The 15806-nt window shown below is 44.5% G+C and overlaps 2 protein-coding genes across 14 annotated transcripts in view; one reads left to right on the top strand and one right to left on the bottom strand.

Annotated features, from left to right (window-relative positions):
- The window catches only part of syne1b (spectrin repeat containing, nuclear envelope 1b), an 81407-nt gene extending 69581 nt beyond the window's left edge, over positions 1–11826 (bottom strand). For 6 of the 13 annotated variants that reach the window (XM_089004496.1, XM_089004504.1, XM_089004502.1 and 3 more), the window contains exons 1-15: positions 11786–11822; positions 10954–11163; positions 6335–6396; positions 5400–5495; positions 4914–4997; positions 4212–4304; positions 3965–4137; positions 3326–3522; positions 2547–2656; positions 2393–2425; positions 1553–1660; positions 726–863; positions 478–642; positions 249–361; positions 2–170 (exon numbers count right to left, since the gene is read on the bottom strand). In XM_089004496.1, the coding sequence (XP_088860622.1) occupies positions 2–170; positions 249–361; positions 478–642; positions 726–863; positions 1553–1660; positions 2393–2425; positions 2547–2656; positions 3326–3522; positions 3965–4137; positions 4212–4304; positions 4914–4997; positions 5400–5495; positions 6335–6396; positions 10954–11122 (1710 nt within the window). In that variant the 5' untranslated portion in view covers positions 11123–11163; positions 11786–11822. Of the gene's footprint in view, position 1; positions 171–248; positions 362–477; positions 643–725; positions 864–1552; positions 1661–2392; positions 2426–2546; positions 2657–3325; positions 3523–3964; positions 4138–4211; positions 4305–4913; positions 4998–5399; positions 5496–6334; positions 6397–7218; positions 7315–10953; positions 11164–11785 lie in introns of those variants that run through there. The other 7 variants (XM_089004505.1, XM_089004512.1, XM_089004511.1 and 4 more) reach the window with 6 other exon arrangements.
- An 824-nt stretch (positions 11827–12650) lies between these two features.
- myct1b (myc target 1b) lies at positions 12651–14492 on the top strand. Its single transcript, XM_089004708.1, has 2 exons — positions 12651–13024; positions 13664–14492. The coding sequence occupies exons 1-2, from the start codon at positions 12970–12972 to the stop codon at positions 14134–14136; spliced, it is 528 nt and encodes a 175-aa protein (XP_088860834.1). The 5' UTR covers positions 12651–12969; the 3' UTR covers positions 14137–14492.
- Positions 14493–15806: the final 1314 nt, after the last annotated feature.

Below are 15806 nucleotides of genomic sequence, written 5' to 3'. Positions count from 1 at the left end.
CCAGGTAACTCCGCAACAGGAGCTCCACCGAGTCCCGCCCGCCGTACTTGACCATCCAGGATTTGAGCTCGGACTCGGCCGAGAGCAGAAAGGCCATCAGGCGATGTTTCGTCTCCCAGAATTCCATTTTGACCAAGTGGCCGTGCCACGACGCGGACACAACGTCGAAGCTGCAAAAGGGGAAACGGTTCGCCGGATTGGCCTCCGGCGGCTGTTGGAGCTTCGGGAACGGCCGGCCGGCCACTCACCGCTCGGAAAGATCTTGCAGCTGTTCGGGCGGGACCGGGACGCCGTTGACCGATCCGTCCCGGTGGATCTGCTGCAAGGGTTGCCGGTGCCATTCCAGGTTTTGCAACAGCTCCTGAAACGACCGGCGCCAAAAGTGGCTCATGTGACCCGTGAAGGAAGGCTCACGTCGCCAAAAGGATTTGTGAGCTTAGCCGAGGAGCATGTTTGACTTGGGAGCGAAAAGCGAACCTTGTGCTGCTCCAGTTTCCTGCGGAGAAGGTTTGCCGTCTCCTCGTGAGCGTGCTGGACCACAAGGTCCTCCCTCAGGGCCATCTCGGCTCGGTGCAGCCAGGCTCCGATGCCTCCCAGAGGATCCGGCAAGGACTTGTCCAGGTGGACGTGCCAGTCCAGCAGCTGCCGTTGAAAAGGAAACAAAACAAAACAAAGGTCGGTCTCAAATGGATCCGAACTGGAACGCCGGCAAATTTCCCGCGCACCCTGACGGACAAGCGATCCCACGCCTGCTTGACCGGCGCCTGGTCGGCAGACATCTTGCCGTCCTTGCGGCGCGCTAGCAGGAGAGGATCCGTCTGCTTCTTCTTCATCTCGTACTGCACGCGGAAGTTCTTGAAGGCCTGCGCAAAAGAATCATTAGAAGAAGAAGAAGAAGAATCCATTTCATTTCTCAGCGCCTTTCAAAACTCTCAAGGTCACTTTTCAGTCACAGGATCAGTTTTTCTGAGGGTGAGCAGCGGCAGCCACACGCGCCGGCGTTCACTCGACCGGGAATAACTCAAATAGATAGAAAGCTAGCTAGCTCACTAATAGATAACTAATAGCTAGCTAGCTTATAGATAGCAAATATATAGCTAGCCCAGCTAGCAAGCTAATAGATAGCTAACTAGGTAGCCAGCTAGATCACTAGCTAGATAGCTCAAGTGATCAAAATAAAGCTATCCATTAGCTATCTATTGGCTATATGGCTAGCTAGCTAACTGAGTCAGGAAACATATTGGCTATCTAGATAGCTGTTGGCTATTAGCTATCTATTAGCTGGCTGGCTAGCTAGCTTTCTATCTCTTTGAGTTACTTCCAGGTGAGTGAACGGTGGCGCGTGTGGTTGCCGCTACTCACCCACAGAAAAACTGATCCTGTGACTGCAAAGTGACCTTGAGAGTTTTGAAAGGCGCTGAGAAATGAAATGCATTATTATTGTTGTTGTTGTGACCAGGAAGGACCCATTGTACGCTTTTTGATTGACATATTTAAAAATCTAAGAAAAAAACCCCAAAGCGAGCCGGTTTGGGTCCCCAAAAGCGACTACCTGATACTTGTGGGTGAGGTTGCCCTCGGCCGCTTGGGCCCTCAGGACGTCTCGCTCCAGCTGGTCCAGGAACACCTTCAGCTCCGTCAGCATCTTGCGCTCCTCCCGCTGTCGACATGGCGGGGGAGGAGGAGGAGGAGGAGGAGGAGCTTACTTGGATTGTTTTTAAATATTAATATCTTTTTTGGGGGGGTCATTTATCTTTCATTAAGTGATCGTTTTTTTTTTTTTTTTTTTTGGTCTTGCACATATAAATAAATAATAAATAAACATTAAATAAATAAATGGATCACCCGATAACCATATAAATAAATAATAAATAAACATAAATAAATAAATAATCCAATAACCATATAAATAAACACACCTAAATAAATAAATACATAAAAAATAAATGAATAACCACATAAATAAACAATAAATAAAGTCATGAATAAACATAAAAATAAATAAATAAACACGCAATCCAATAATATCACACATAAATAAATATATAAACATTCCACATACATAATAAATAAAATAATTAATGAAGTAATAAATAAATAAATATTATATATATAATTAGTGTTATAATAAATGCATAAACAAACAAATGCAAAATAAACAATATATCCAATCCAATAACCATAGTAATAAATAATAAATAAGCATACAAATGAATAAATAACTCAATAAATCAATCCATTTTGTCCAGATGAGTCGATACACGTAATATGAAGGGAAACATTGAATCATTTGGAAAAAGCGAGTGTTGCCTGCGTAAATGCTCGTCGGCTTCACGTGTTTAGAAAGAGAACATTGCAGGAAGCTGACCGACACCAAAAAGGCAAAACGTACCTCAAGCATTAGCTCGATATCTTGTGGGCCAAACTATCGGAGGGGAGGCGGAAAAGCAGACGAAAGAGACGCGTCAGAGGGGATTCGTGGGGGGGGGGACGGGGGCGACTAGCCGACAGAAGCAAAGCGGAGACGCCGCACGGCACGCGGCTACCTCATCGTGGTGTCCGTGGCTTTCCGGCTTGTCAGGCTTCGGATGCTGCTTGAGGAACTGCGCCACGTACGTCATGATGGACTTCTCGTCCGGCTTGTCCACGTCCACGTCTGCGAAGGAGGGCACACAAACAATCACCAACTCAGGTCAAAAGACTCAATCGTGCCGGCGCTGTCGGGAACCAAAAAAAAAACAACAACAAAAAAAAAAAAAGGCATTTTTACAAAGAATCAAAAGACGGCGCAATTGACAAAGTTTGGAAGAAATGTCTTTGTCAAAGGAATTCCAAATCCAAATTTGATCCAGTCATCATCGGGATCAGCATTGTCCCCACCATCAATACAAAAAATACATACATACATAAACACAACAATAATTAGAAATACATTTCAATAAATCAGTAGGAATAAAATTAATAAATGGGTCACGGTCAAACAAATAAATACTCAAACTAATAAATAAAGACATGAAAATCGTTTGGAATAAATGAGAGTAAAATAAATAAATTGGCAGATGACTAAATAAATAATGAATGATGATGAATGAATAAATAAATAAATACACCAATAATTACAAAGAAAGTTGAATAATTAGGAATAAAATGACTAAATGGGTAAATGGTGAAATCAATAAAGAAATAAAAATTGTTTGGAATAGAGTAAATGTGAATAAAATAAATAAATAAATAAACGGGTTGCTGGCTAAATAAATCAACCAACGACCAACGACAGAAATAAATCGCTAGAGCAAGAGATTTGTGGAGTATCGAAGGGCAAGACCTTGCGGATCCAGCAGGCGAGGAATCCCCAGCTGGTTTTCGGCTAGCGCAAAAGCCTCTTCCAGATTTTCCTTGTTGCCCCTGCGCCGCACCGCCTCCATGTCCACCAGGTCGGGCCGGATGGCGTGGACCAGCGACTGGAAGGCCACTCCGTCGCGCCAGCTAGCGGCAAAATCCTTCACCTCGATGCCGCGAGGCCTGGCCAAAAGGTCATTTGACCCAAACGGAACAATGAACGAGCTTAAACGGGTCGGAAGTTTGACCCTGCGGCCACCATCTTTGACCTTTCAACAGATACGCCGACCGAAAATTAGACGCAGACTCGCAGAGACCGGCTCCCGGACTCCCGTTTCTCTTGCTAGCTTGCCGCGGAGTTGGCGTCGCCTAGCAAGCTAGCTGTTATGTTTTGCTAAATGACAACCCAATCGAATATTTGTCAGACCCGATCGTGGTTTGAATCTCAGGCAGCGAGTCCTTTTCCTCGTGGAGACTCGACCTTAGGTTAATCGTCCAAGATTTATCCCGTCTGGCTACGTACGAAAACTTTCACAGCTAACGCTAGCTTGACGACGTGATACAAAGAGCTAAAAAGTCAGCGGGTACTTTGAGACCTTTGCAAAATTCCTCAAGTCGGACATACTTGGCGGCGGTACTCTGGACCCATCGGAGCAGCGCCTTCTTGGCGTTGCCTTGAAACTTGACCACTTTTGGCTTCACGGGAGGACTTCCTGTTCCCGTTTCGGAGCTCTCTACCGACGAGTTGCTAGCCGACAAAGTCTGGAGGTCTGGAAGGTTGCTGGTCAACTCCTCAATCTGCCGACGTCATCCTCGTTATCGCTTTTGGGAAATCATCGAGCGTAGAATTCAAGCGGATGAACCTACTGGACCTGGAAATAGAGGATGACGGTCCAAATCAACCCGAGGACGATGGACGGGCGTCCGTCCGCGATGTCCGTCGCGTGGATGTTCACCAGTTTGATCTGAAACCAAAAACCAAAACCGGGGATCGTTTACACCCTGGTTGGGTTTTAAAGTCGGGAACAATCGGTGGGTCATAGACACAAGCTAGTAGCTCACAGCTAATTCTGTCGGGACATGCTAACTCACGTAGCATCGATTTAAAGTTCACTTTCTTCCCAACAGTCTGGACAGGAAGGTCATCGTCACCAGGACTTTCGGCCTGACTTTTGTTGCCACTAGCTATGCTAACTTGCTAGCATAGCGAGGAAAGCAGATGTAAGCGCAGCTAGCACCGGTCGACAAATATATAAAAGGGGGTGTCAGATGGAAATTGGGGCCTTTTCCGATTCCTCTCCGTCCATCGAATCCAAAAATAATCAACCGGATGGATACATTTTATCTTGAGCTACGCAGTTCCGGAAATTTGTGGATCCGCTGCTCTGAAGCGCAAGAGAGGAAATGCGTAAACTGCAACGCAAGCAAGCGCACACTGGTCAGAAGGTAAGCGCAGCCTGCGCAAAGGCAAAGTAGGACGCGGCGCATCCGGAAAGGACTCGGAGACGCGGACATTACGTAACGATGAGCAGCTCCCATTTCCAACCAATCGGCGCTTCCGTTTGAGTACTGACCTTCCTGCCCTCGAGAAATTTCAGCGCCGTGCCGATGTTGGAAACCCAGTGGATCCTCTTGAGTTGCCGGCCTTGCTCGGAGGGCTGGGGGAAGTACACATCGTACGTTATCCAGCGGCAGGACGGAAATTCCACAATTTTGTACCAGGAAGCTGTCTGCATTTCCACTCGTTAGCGTTTTTTTTGGGCCATTATGCGACAATGCTAAAAACGACGCTAACCCCTGAGTCTCGATTGCAGGGATGAGCCGAGCCGTCACTCTGGATTCCAGCTAAGACCCGTACCACGCTCATGCGCAATTCATCTAAAGGAAGCTAGCAGCTAGCGCTGGACTGATCGCCCGTTCTCGTCTTTTCAATTAACGTTGAGTACAGTTCTTACTATTTTCACCATTTTGGATGTATTATTTTTTGATTGGAAACCGTAATTTTCTCAGGCGCAAATGGCAGTAAAATCAAACGTCACACATCAAAATGGTCGACTTACCAGCCTTTGACCCGACAGCACTTCCAACAGAGCCAAAAGTTTCACCCCATCTTTAATATCCTCGAAAAGATCGTTGACTTCTAGCGGCGGTTTACGCTGCAAGACAGGACGACGGTTTAGCGCTTTCTCTTGTTACCAGCGCGACCTGAGACTGAAGTGGTTAGGGGAGGGGAGGGGAAGGGGCGCGGGAATGGCGGTGGTGTGCTGGCCGAAGGTCATTGGTATGCCAAAGCCACGGCGGAGCAAATGCTCCAAGTGACAAACGGGCTTGTTAGCAACGAGCGCCGCGGGCTACCCCGCGGTTACAAGGATGGCGCCGTTTCCTCGGCGATGGCTCCGCGCCCGGCCGGGATGGTCCAACAATCGGCGTGGGGGTGCGCACAAGAGATGAATGGGCAACTCGCCAAACCCGCCAACCGCCTCGCATGTGACAATGTATTCAGTAGCGCTAAGCTAGCAATCTGCGTGAAGGCATTTGCTTGAGAATTCCATACGGGAATACATAACCGGGGCATACAACCCTCCCCACCCCGCTCACCATCTTTTTTTTTAAAGCAAATCGACGACAACCCACGGGGAAATGTCCTCGCCCCGTTGTTCACCATCTGCATCACAGCCGGCGTACGTAAACAAAGATACTCGGCCAAACTTGTACAGCTGCCCCCATTTCAAGATCAGATAACTCCAGATTCATATAATTTAGGAATTAACTCTTTGTTTCTGGTGGAAGAAGCGAGTCTAAGGTTTTGAATGTTGATTCCGTCCTAAAAGTCAATATTCTGTGGCTCCTGCAATTTGAGTGTCAATGACAAAAACCCTGGCACCGATGCGTACGCATTTTAGCACATCGTCTGGCTGTCAATGAGTTAATAAATGATCCGAAAATAAATAAAATAGCTCATGCTAACACCGATTCCATTCCACGACTGACTGACCTTCGCCAAGTGAGAGTTGATCCATTTGGTGAAGGTTCTCTTTTGCACGCATTCTTGCTCATCTGCCAAGAGAAGAACGGGGGTACAAGAATGCCATCAATTGTCAATCCAATCGATATCTACAAGGTTCCATTTTTTCTTTTTTTGGAGTAATATGAGTGCATCAAAGCGATCGTCTTTGGGGGCCCCCTCAGCTGCCCCGCCCCCCCCCCCAAGATTTGGCATCTTTTGCCTCAAAAATGCCAAGTGAGCCTAAAATTGGAGCGTTCAGTCCGTTGCCTTGACATCAACAAATGCAAATGTCGCCATTGTGGGACGAATAAAGGTTTTCTGATTCTGATTCTGATCAACGTCAAAACAAATCTGGTCCCCGGTCTCATCTTCAAACTCGCAACCGCGACAACCGTGAGGCATCACGCTAACCGCTAGTCCACCGCGCTGTCCTTCACACCTGCCGAAATACTGACGTTTTATTTTTATGATTTTTATTTTCATCAAGGTGGCTAGCATGACGCAGCTTTCGATCCCGTTATAGCCCCGCCCCCCTCCCCCATCCATCCATCCATCCCCATACAACGTCAGGTTAATTAATTAGCAAGCTCGCAGCAACGCTACGTGTGGAAAAGAGGTCACGTCAGGAGATTAGCGACGGCCTCCTTTGTGCTTTGATTCATGCGAGTGCCCCCCCCCCCAAACCCCCCTTTGATTTGATTTTCTACATTTATGTCGTCATTAAAATACCAAAGAATTAGCAGTCACCGAGCACTCGGTTGACGACGCACACGGGACAACCCGGCTCGGCCAATGAGAAGGCACTCTCCTGAAATCGTACCGCCCCCAAAAATAAAAAAAAAAAATAAAATAAGGAGACTAAGTGGACTTACCCCGCAGATATTGAAAAAATCCCGTGACCAAATTCAAGGAGGTCTTCCCACCGCATCCGTCCTTGTAATGAGCCATTCCACAGACCCATACCCCCCCCCCCCCGACCCCCCGTCACCCGCAAAGCAGGAAGCGGTGCAGAAAAGAGCTAGCGAGGCTGAATATGACCCCCGACCCCCACCCCCTTCTTCCCTTTCTCTCCCTCACAGTGACGGCGTCCCGAATGTGGGATTTACAATGTCATCCATCCCTTGCGGAGGATGCGGAGGATGAGGAGGATGAGGACAGCCGCCGACGGGCACTGAAGGAGGCTGCTTACACATCAGCGGCTCGGCCAATCGGCAACGGGCGGGTGGGAATGAGGACGTCACGTGGTTTGCTTCACCCAGAGGCTCCTCTGGCTAATAGGAATAATTTCATTTATTTCAAGCCATTTCATTTCTAAGCGCCTTTCAAAACTCTCAAGGTCACTTTACAGTCACGGGAGAAGTTTTTCGGTGGCTGAGCAAACTTATCCTGTGACTGTAAAGTGACCTTGAGAGTTTGGAAAGGCGCTGAGAAATGAAATGTATTATTATTATTATCATCATCATCATTATTATGATTATTATTATTGGCAACAAACAGATAACTAGCTAGGTATCCAGCCAGGTAGGTAGCCAGCTAGCTAGCTAATAGATAGCTAGCTAGATAGCCAGCTAGCCAGCCAGATAGCTAATAGACAGCAAATAGATAGCAAATAGATTGCTAACTAGGTAGCCAGCTAGCTAGCCGATAGCTAATAGACAGCAAATAAATAGCATATTCACGCAATATCCACGGAATATAGTTCAATTTTTGTCCTTAATTCGTTGCATTTGCATATGCGGGCAGATGTACAATATACAATGCTAGACATACATATTGCTTTATATAATAATCATAATAATAATCAATGGAAATAGGTCAGTTGCAGACTAAAGCATATTTTCCATAGTCATACCAAAATGGTTTTGTTATGAAAAAAATAGATAACTAAATTATAATAATAATAATAAATCAAGCAGCTTCACTTCTTTTCCTTTACAAATGATTTTCATTAATAATAAATGACATATAACTTTATGAAATTATGAGAGAGAAAATGAAGTCCACTTTTGGTATTTGACGTATTGTTTTATGTTTATTTTACCCGCCAAAAAATGTCTTTGATTCTTTTGGGAATTGAAGAAAATCTCACTTTAACCAAAGGAAGGTAAAAAAATAGCTGACTAAAGAATTGATGTGGCGGCCACTTTGCCATTGTGACGACCCCCGACCCCTGACCCCCACCGCAGGATTTTGCTTCTTCGCCACAATAGAGGCGGGCTCTCGTGGAAGCATTGTAGGGGGGGGGGGGGGGGTCGTGGTGTTTTTTTTTTTTTGTTTTCTTTCAAGAGCAGACTAAAAGCTTTTTTTGCTCAAAATAGATTCAGCCTGCCGGTTCCATCATGGCTGCTCTGGATGGAACATGATGCAACTAGCCAACAAAAGGACAAAACGTCAAATTAAATCATGGGAGATGATAGAAAAGGGACAACATTGTGAAGGGGGAGGGGGGTTGTCATGGTTTCTAAAAAAAAAAACTACGAGAAGAGACATCTACATTGACAAAAAAAATTCGGATTCCGAAAAGAACCTGAGAAAACGTCGAAATACCCAAAAAAAATCATGGCAGCGTAAAAACTAAAGCCCGACTCACAAATGTTACTATCTATTTGCTATCTATTAGCTGTCTGGCGAGCTGTCTATCCGGCTATGTATTAGCTATTTATTTGCTATCCATTAGCTAGCTAGCTTTCTATCTATTTGAGTTACTTCGCGGTTGAGTGAACGCTGGCGCGTGTAGCTGCCGCTGCTCACCCACAGAAAAAACTTATCCTGCGACTGTAAAGTGACCTTGAGAGTTTTGAAAGGCGCTTAGAAATTCAATGTATTGTTATTGGTTATGATGATGATGATGATGATGAGTCTAAATCGTTGCAAGTTTCTTTTTTTTAGATGATTTAAATTTTCAAAAAAATGGACTATTTGCTGATTTTTGGGGTTGGATAAAAAAACCCACAAAAATAAAAGCAGAATACTTCAATCGACGTCCTACTCGTTCGAGCTAATGAAGCATTGAATGGGGTTAGCGTGTGAACATCCGGCTAACTCTCGTCTCCCGCCATTTAGCCAACACGTCCGAGCGAATGCAATTCATTCCTCCTGACAGGACATCGGAGTGCAGATTAAAAGACAAGCAGGGAAGGCGCCCAAACCAAAGAAATCAACCACTTAAGATACAAGACAGATGAGACAGAGCGCCAATCAATCACTCCTTCGATTAGCTCCACTCGGCTAATCCATTAAAAAAAAAGAATCATCCTGTCGTGTTTGCAGAGCGACGCTGCCATCTGGTGGTCTATTATGATTACTGCAGTCCCATAATGGCGAATATGTTGTTTATGTGAGCCCTGCGATTGCCGCCAAGGTGACGAACTGGCGACCAGTCGTGGGTGGGTGCGCGCCACGTGTCTCAAAAAAAACAACCGCGATGGTTACCATGACAAATGTAAAGGAAGAGAGTAATATGGTGTGTATTCTAATTTTATGTTTATCTTTTTTTTTTTTCAAAGGTTGACTTGGCACTTGCTGACCAGTCACCATGGCGACTGTGCTGAAACATTTGTGGTGGAGGTGCCAAACTGCTGGCCCCGTTTCGCCTGCATTCAAAATTGCGATACTTTTGTCTCCACGTGGATATCAACGCAGACAAAAAATAATCATAAAATAAAAAATACAGTGAAACGAAAGGAAGATTAGGCTACAAAATGGAACCGAAATGTGTCAAGTTAGTTAGTAATAATAATAATAATAATACGTTTCATTGATAAGCGCCTTTCAAAACTCCCAAGCCACACGCGCCAGCGTTCACTCAACCCGGAAGTAACTCAAATAGATGGAAAGCTAGCTAGATAGCTAATACATAGCTAGCTAGATAGCCGGCCAGGGAGCTAGATAGCAAATAGCTAGCTAGCGAGAAGCCAGCTAGATAGCTGGATAGCTAGGTAAATATCCTTCTTTTCCTTTTTGACTGAAAAAACGGAAACGATGATGTATAGAAAGGCGTTTTTGGGAAGCCCTCAAACGACGCGCCGGGTGTCACCCGCATTGCAGCAAATTAATTTCGGCGGGTTTTCAAAGCAAGCGAATGCGACGAATATACCAGTAGGCTAAAAAATAGAGACCCAATTAATTTTTTGCCACGGACCACATTATAGTTAGTTTCCTCTCGGGGACCATTATGAAGTCAAAATCTGAAGTAAAAAATAATGACTGTTATTGTGGTCAACATGCGACAATATCACATTTTGGTTCGGACTTTAACAACCATGATGGAATTTCACAAGTTTGATTTGCTTTTGCGGGCCGAATAAAATCATGTGGTGGGCCAGATTTGGCCCCCGGGCCTTGACTTGGACACCTGTGATTTCGAGGGTACAACTTTCACTGCATTTTTACCAAAAAAAAGTGAATCGAGTGCAGTTCCCCAGCTTGGAAAAGTGCGTGTGTGTGTGTGTGTGTTTTCTAGTGACTTGAGACTGGCCCGCAGCCCAGCCACTGAATCAGCAGCACACCGCTTTGCAGCAGTAGCACAAAAATACAAACACACACACACACACACACACACACACACACACACACAACAGTTGAGGTGAATAATTGGACAAACTCACCCTGCAGTTTTTGCATCACATTGGCGATGTCCGCACGTCCTGTGACGCGACGCCCCGGAGAGGCCATGACGTTGTCTTTGTGTGTGTATGTGAGTGTGTTGTGTGAGAGAGAGAAGAGTGTGTGAGCATGTGTGTGTGTGAGTGGCCTGCGATGCTCCAGTGACGTCATGGACTCCGCCGCCCAATGGCTGCCCGGCCGCCATTCATGCCCTGTCGCAGACAAATGTTTGTACAATTGATGTCACCAGTTATTCATTTCAATGATATACTAAATACGTAAAAAGATGAGTAAAATTGGGACAAAAAATAATCATAAAAAGCAGATATTTGTAATCATGGAAGTCAGTGTTTGTTTTCCAAAATAAAATAAAAAGCAAGTGCATCTGGATACTATTAGGATACTATCATATTTTGTGTCGCTTTTATTAAAAATGTAAAATATGCCGCAGTCAATTGAGTCAATAAGCTGAGTATTCGTGTTTTAGTACACTTTTTACTACAGTGTGTGTACTTTGCTATTGTTTTTGCTGTACGCGATAAGAAAGATCCCAGGTGCACCGACTCACTAACGAGTTATATTGTTTAACCATGCTGGAGGACAGCAAAATGAGTTAAATTGAACACTTAATGAAGAACCAGCTTTCATTTATTAGCATCGATTAAAAAAAAATCACCAAATAAAACTTCTGGAATGATAGCGTCGAGAGCGAAGTTTCCACGCATCAACACCGACGTAACAAACGACACCTGAAAGGACTCGACGCTCCCCAAAACATCGCACGACAACATTATGGGGGAAAAAAGGAGTGAAACGTCAAAGTTTAGCTCTTACTGCGTTTTGGATTCGCTCGGCTCCCTCGTGCAAACTCGCACACCGGAAGTTGAGGCTGTGTTGCCCGGTTGCCATGGTAACGAGCCGAACTCCGAAATAGGGGAGAGTAGGCGGTGTAAATTTGATGTATTTATTGAATTTTTGTATATTATATGAATTAATTTTTTTACTACTTCAACAGATACTTTACAATGTAATTGTTCAAACGAAAAGCTAACAAATATGGCGGCTGGAAAGAGAAAGGAAAAGGAGGGAAATAATTAAATGATAAATCGAAGAAAACGTTGATGCTACGTTTCATACCCTCTGACTGTAAAGTGTCCTTGGTAGTTTTAAATGAAATGTATTATTATTATTATTATTATTATTATTATTAGTCGGGATGATCAAGGGTTGACGGGAAAACCGCACTCCATCGCGAGATTACATGACAACGAGAAAGTCGTTTTCAAATTGACCCAATCGGCGAGTCGATTCCATTTTTGGCCTGAAGACGGGGCAAAAACGCACCTTTTTTCAGAATCAGAAATCCGTGAATAGTCCCACAATGGGGAACTATACAACGAATCGCTTAATTGGATGAATTATATGCGCCAATATGAATCACGTTGGGTTCTTTTTTTTGTCCATTGGCATCACTGTGACGTCACAATCTGGCAAAAGTCGCAGGTGGAATTATCCAAAAGAAATACTTGTTTAATTTCACACCTGATAGATCGAGGGCCCTTTGCCACTAAAAGTCGCCCAAACGTGAATTTGCCATCAATTGTCAATTCATCACGTCAAGTTATGAGCAAGTGCTACACTCTGTAGCAGTACAGAGTGTTCTCCCAAAGTGGAAAAGAGCAACAATGGAAGGAAATCCCCAGTGGGACCTCGATAGTCACCAGTTGTGAACGCAGATATTTTTGGAGCGGCTAGCATCTTTTAACAAGTGAAAAATAAGTCGAAAAGCATCAGATAAAAGAAAGAAATGACAGACGAGAGGAGGGTTTGTTCGGTCAAGGAGGCCGATTATCGATCCGGAGGAAGCGACGGCAAAGGGAAAGGGCGCTACGTAGATCAGCTAAGCTAATTTGAAAAAAGAAGGGGAAGGAAGCGTGAGCGCCAAGTTTCCGTCAGAGCGACTGGACGCGGTCAGTCGCCCAACAAGCGCGAGTTGCTCTTCGAGGTGGCTTGCAAAGATGGCCCGCAACGAAACGCATCCATTGGTGGAAATCCTCCAATCCTTCAATCGAGGTGAGAGCTTCTATCAAGAATTTTGGACATTCATAACTCGTGAGGGGAGATTTAATTTAACAAAAGCAAGATGTATGCGATGTAATCCACAATTTTTTATTGTGGGGGGGGGGGGGGGCAGACTGGCAGGCCGGATGTTGACCTCAAGGACCATGTCGTTTGGATTACTTCTTTTGCCTGCCACGATTGTATTATTATTATTAGTAGTAGTATTACGATTGATATTACGATTAGTATTATATTATTATTATTCTTAGTAGTAGTAGTATTACTATTAGTATTAATATTAGTATTTTAGTATTATTATTATTCTTAGTAGTAGTAGTAGTAGTAGTGGTATTACAATTAGTATATTATTATTATTATTGACTGTGTGAAATGTAAATTTCTCCACTGTGAGACAAATAAAGGCTCATCTAATAATAATAATAATAATAATAATAATAATAATAATAATAATAATAATACTAAGTTTCCAACTGAAAAGAGGTTGTGGAGCAAACTGAATGGACGCCCCCCGCTTCCTTTTTCAAGCCAACGGGGTTTTCTGGAACAGATGATGGTGTCCAAGCCACTTTTGACGCTCTCTCTCTCTTTTTGTGTGTGTGTGTGTGTGTGTGTGTGTGTGTGTGTGTCAAGGCGACATGATCACGGCCTTCTGCTTGTCGGTGCTGGTGGGCCTGATCCTGGGCGCCGTGGTCTACGTCCTGCTGACGTGGGCGTCCCGCCGGCGAGCCGGCGCCGGCATCACCCGACGCCCCCGCGAGAAAGCGGGCAAATCCCGGCGCTCCCAAATCCCGCCGGACGGCCAGCTGGGCCTCTACCGCAGCACTTTCCTCGGAGTCTACCGCCAGCCCTCGTTGGAACCGGTCGGGCCTCTGGGGAGCAAACCGGGAGCGGAAAGGTCCACCTTTCGACCCGCGCCCGGCAAAGGCAGCCTGGAGATGGCGGAGGACACCCGGCTGAGCCCGTCCCGGGATTCGGACCCGGTCGGCGACAAGCGACACTCCTTCTGGCTGGGCGGCAACGGACTCAAGGGCTTCCTGCCCTCGGAGACCCCGCCGCCCGCCTACAACGGCATCATCCACGCTTTCCAAGAGGCCCGCGCTTGAAGGAAGGAAGGAAGGAAGGAAGGAAGTCACCGCCAAGACTTTGGAGATTCCGACCCAGGGAAGAGGCTGGCTCCAAAGAAACCTGTCAAGTCAATTCACAAATTTGAGTTCTCAAAACAACCTTTGGCTTTTCGATATCAACGGAACGACATGTACAGTATTTAAAACTGCCTCAACAACATCACACGCTAGCTTAATGCTAACGTACAATGGAGACGCCCACGTAATGCTGACAGTTAGCTAAAAATGGCGGCGGCCTTGAACAAGAGATATTTGAACAAAAATGCTCAGTAAATATTCACAGGCATAATATGAAAAATGACCCGCTATTTAATTTGATGAACAACAAAACCAAAAATAAGATTTTGGGGGGATTAGAACGCATTAATGGATTTTTCATTCATTCCAATGGGGGAAGGTGATTTGAGATATGACTTTTTTTTTTTTTTTTTTTTTTAGTATAGGCATTGAACGACTGATGCTTGAGAATCACAAGGAACTATTGTATGTCATATATGTATTCAAAATACATTCTGAAAGTACTGGGAAATATTTTGGTGCTCTAAAAACACTGTTTTGTTCGATATAAGGCACCGGATTTAAACTGAACAACATGCTTGAAAAACTGCCGAAACAACAGCACCCGCTAGCTTAATGCTAACGTACAATGGAAACGGCCACGATATGCTCACAGTTAGTAAAAACGAGGGTCTTTTTTCAAGACCTTGAAAAAAACAGATATTTGAACAAAAACGCTCAGTAAATACAGTAAAGTCTCGTTATATCGATATTCAAGGGAGTCGGAAAAAATATCGATATAACCGGGACCATCGATATATCCGACCCTGTTTGCATGTAATTTTCTCCGTGCGTGCATAGAAATAGTATCGATATAACCGGGACTATCGATATATCCGATATCGATATAACCAGACTTTACTGTATTCACAGGCATAATATGAAAAATAAGCCACTATTTAATTTTTTGACTCCATTTTTCATGAAACACGACAATATAGAGTTGTCTTTTTTTCTTGTGAACAAAGAAACCAAAAATAAGATTTTGGGGTGATTAGAACGCATTAATGGCATTTCCATTCCTTCCAATTGGGAAAGGTGATTTGATCGATTTGAGTTATTCCGGTTGAACAGGGTCACCGTTGCTGGCTGCCTGGCTAGCTATCGATTTGCTATCTATTAGCTGTCTAGCTAGCCAGATAGCTAGCTAGCAATCTATTAGTCATCTATTACTAATAGTTAGTAATAGTTTTTCTACTTTCATTCCTTTCATCACTTTGCTGCTGTGAAATGTAAATTTCTCCACTGTGAGACTAATAAAGGCATATCCAATATCCAATATCCAATTAGCTAGCTGGCAAACTTGATCTATTTGAGTTATTCTCTGTTTGAACGGGGTCACTGTTGCTTGCTACCTAGCTAGCTATCTATTAGTTATCTGGCTGCCGATGCTCACCCACAGAAAAACTGATCCTGTTACTGTAAAGTGACCTTGAGAGTTTTGAAAGGCGGTTAGAAATACAATGTATGATTATTATTAATAATATTATTATTGTTATTATTATCCATTAGCCAGCTAGCTAACTTAATCCATTTGAGTTATTCCTGGTTGAGTGAACGCTGCCGCGTGTGGCTGCCGCTGCTCACCCACA

This window comes from Hippocampus bargibanti, linkage group LG09 (assembly GCF_051943395.1).
Source record: "Hippocampus bargibanti isolate YZ-2025 linkage group LG09, ASM5194339v1, whole genome shotgun sequence".
Classification (NCBI taxonomy): Eukaryota; Metazoa; Chordata; class Actinopteri; order Syngnathiformes; family Syngnathidae; genus Hippocampus; species Hippocampus bargibanti.
This window is presented reverse-complemented; position numbering and strand designations above follow the sequence as displayed.

Coding starts and splice junctions, on each gene's coding strand:
- myct1b (XM_089004708.1), top strand. CDS start 12,970: ATGGCCCGCAACGAAACGCATCCATTGGTGGAAATCCTCCAATCCTTC. Junction 13,025..13,663: donor CCTCCAATCCTTCAATCGAG/GTGAGAGCTTCT, acceptor GTGTGTGTCAAG/GCGACATGATCACGGCCTTC.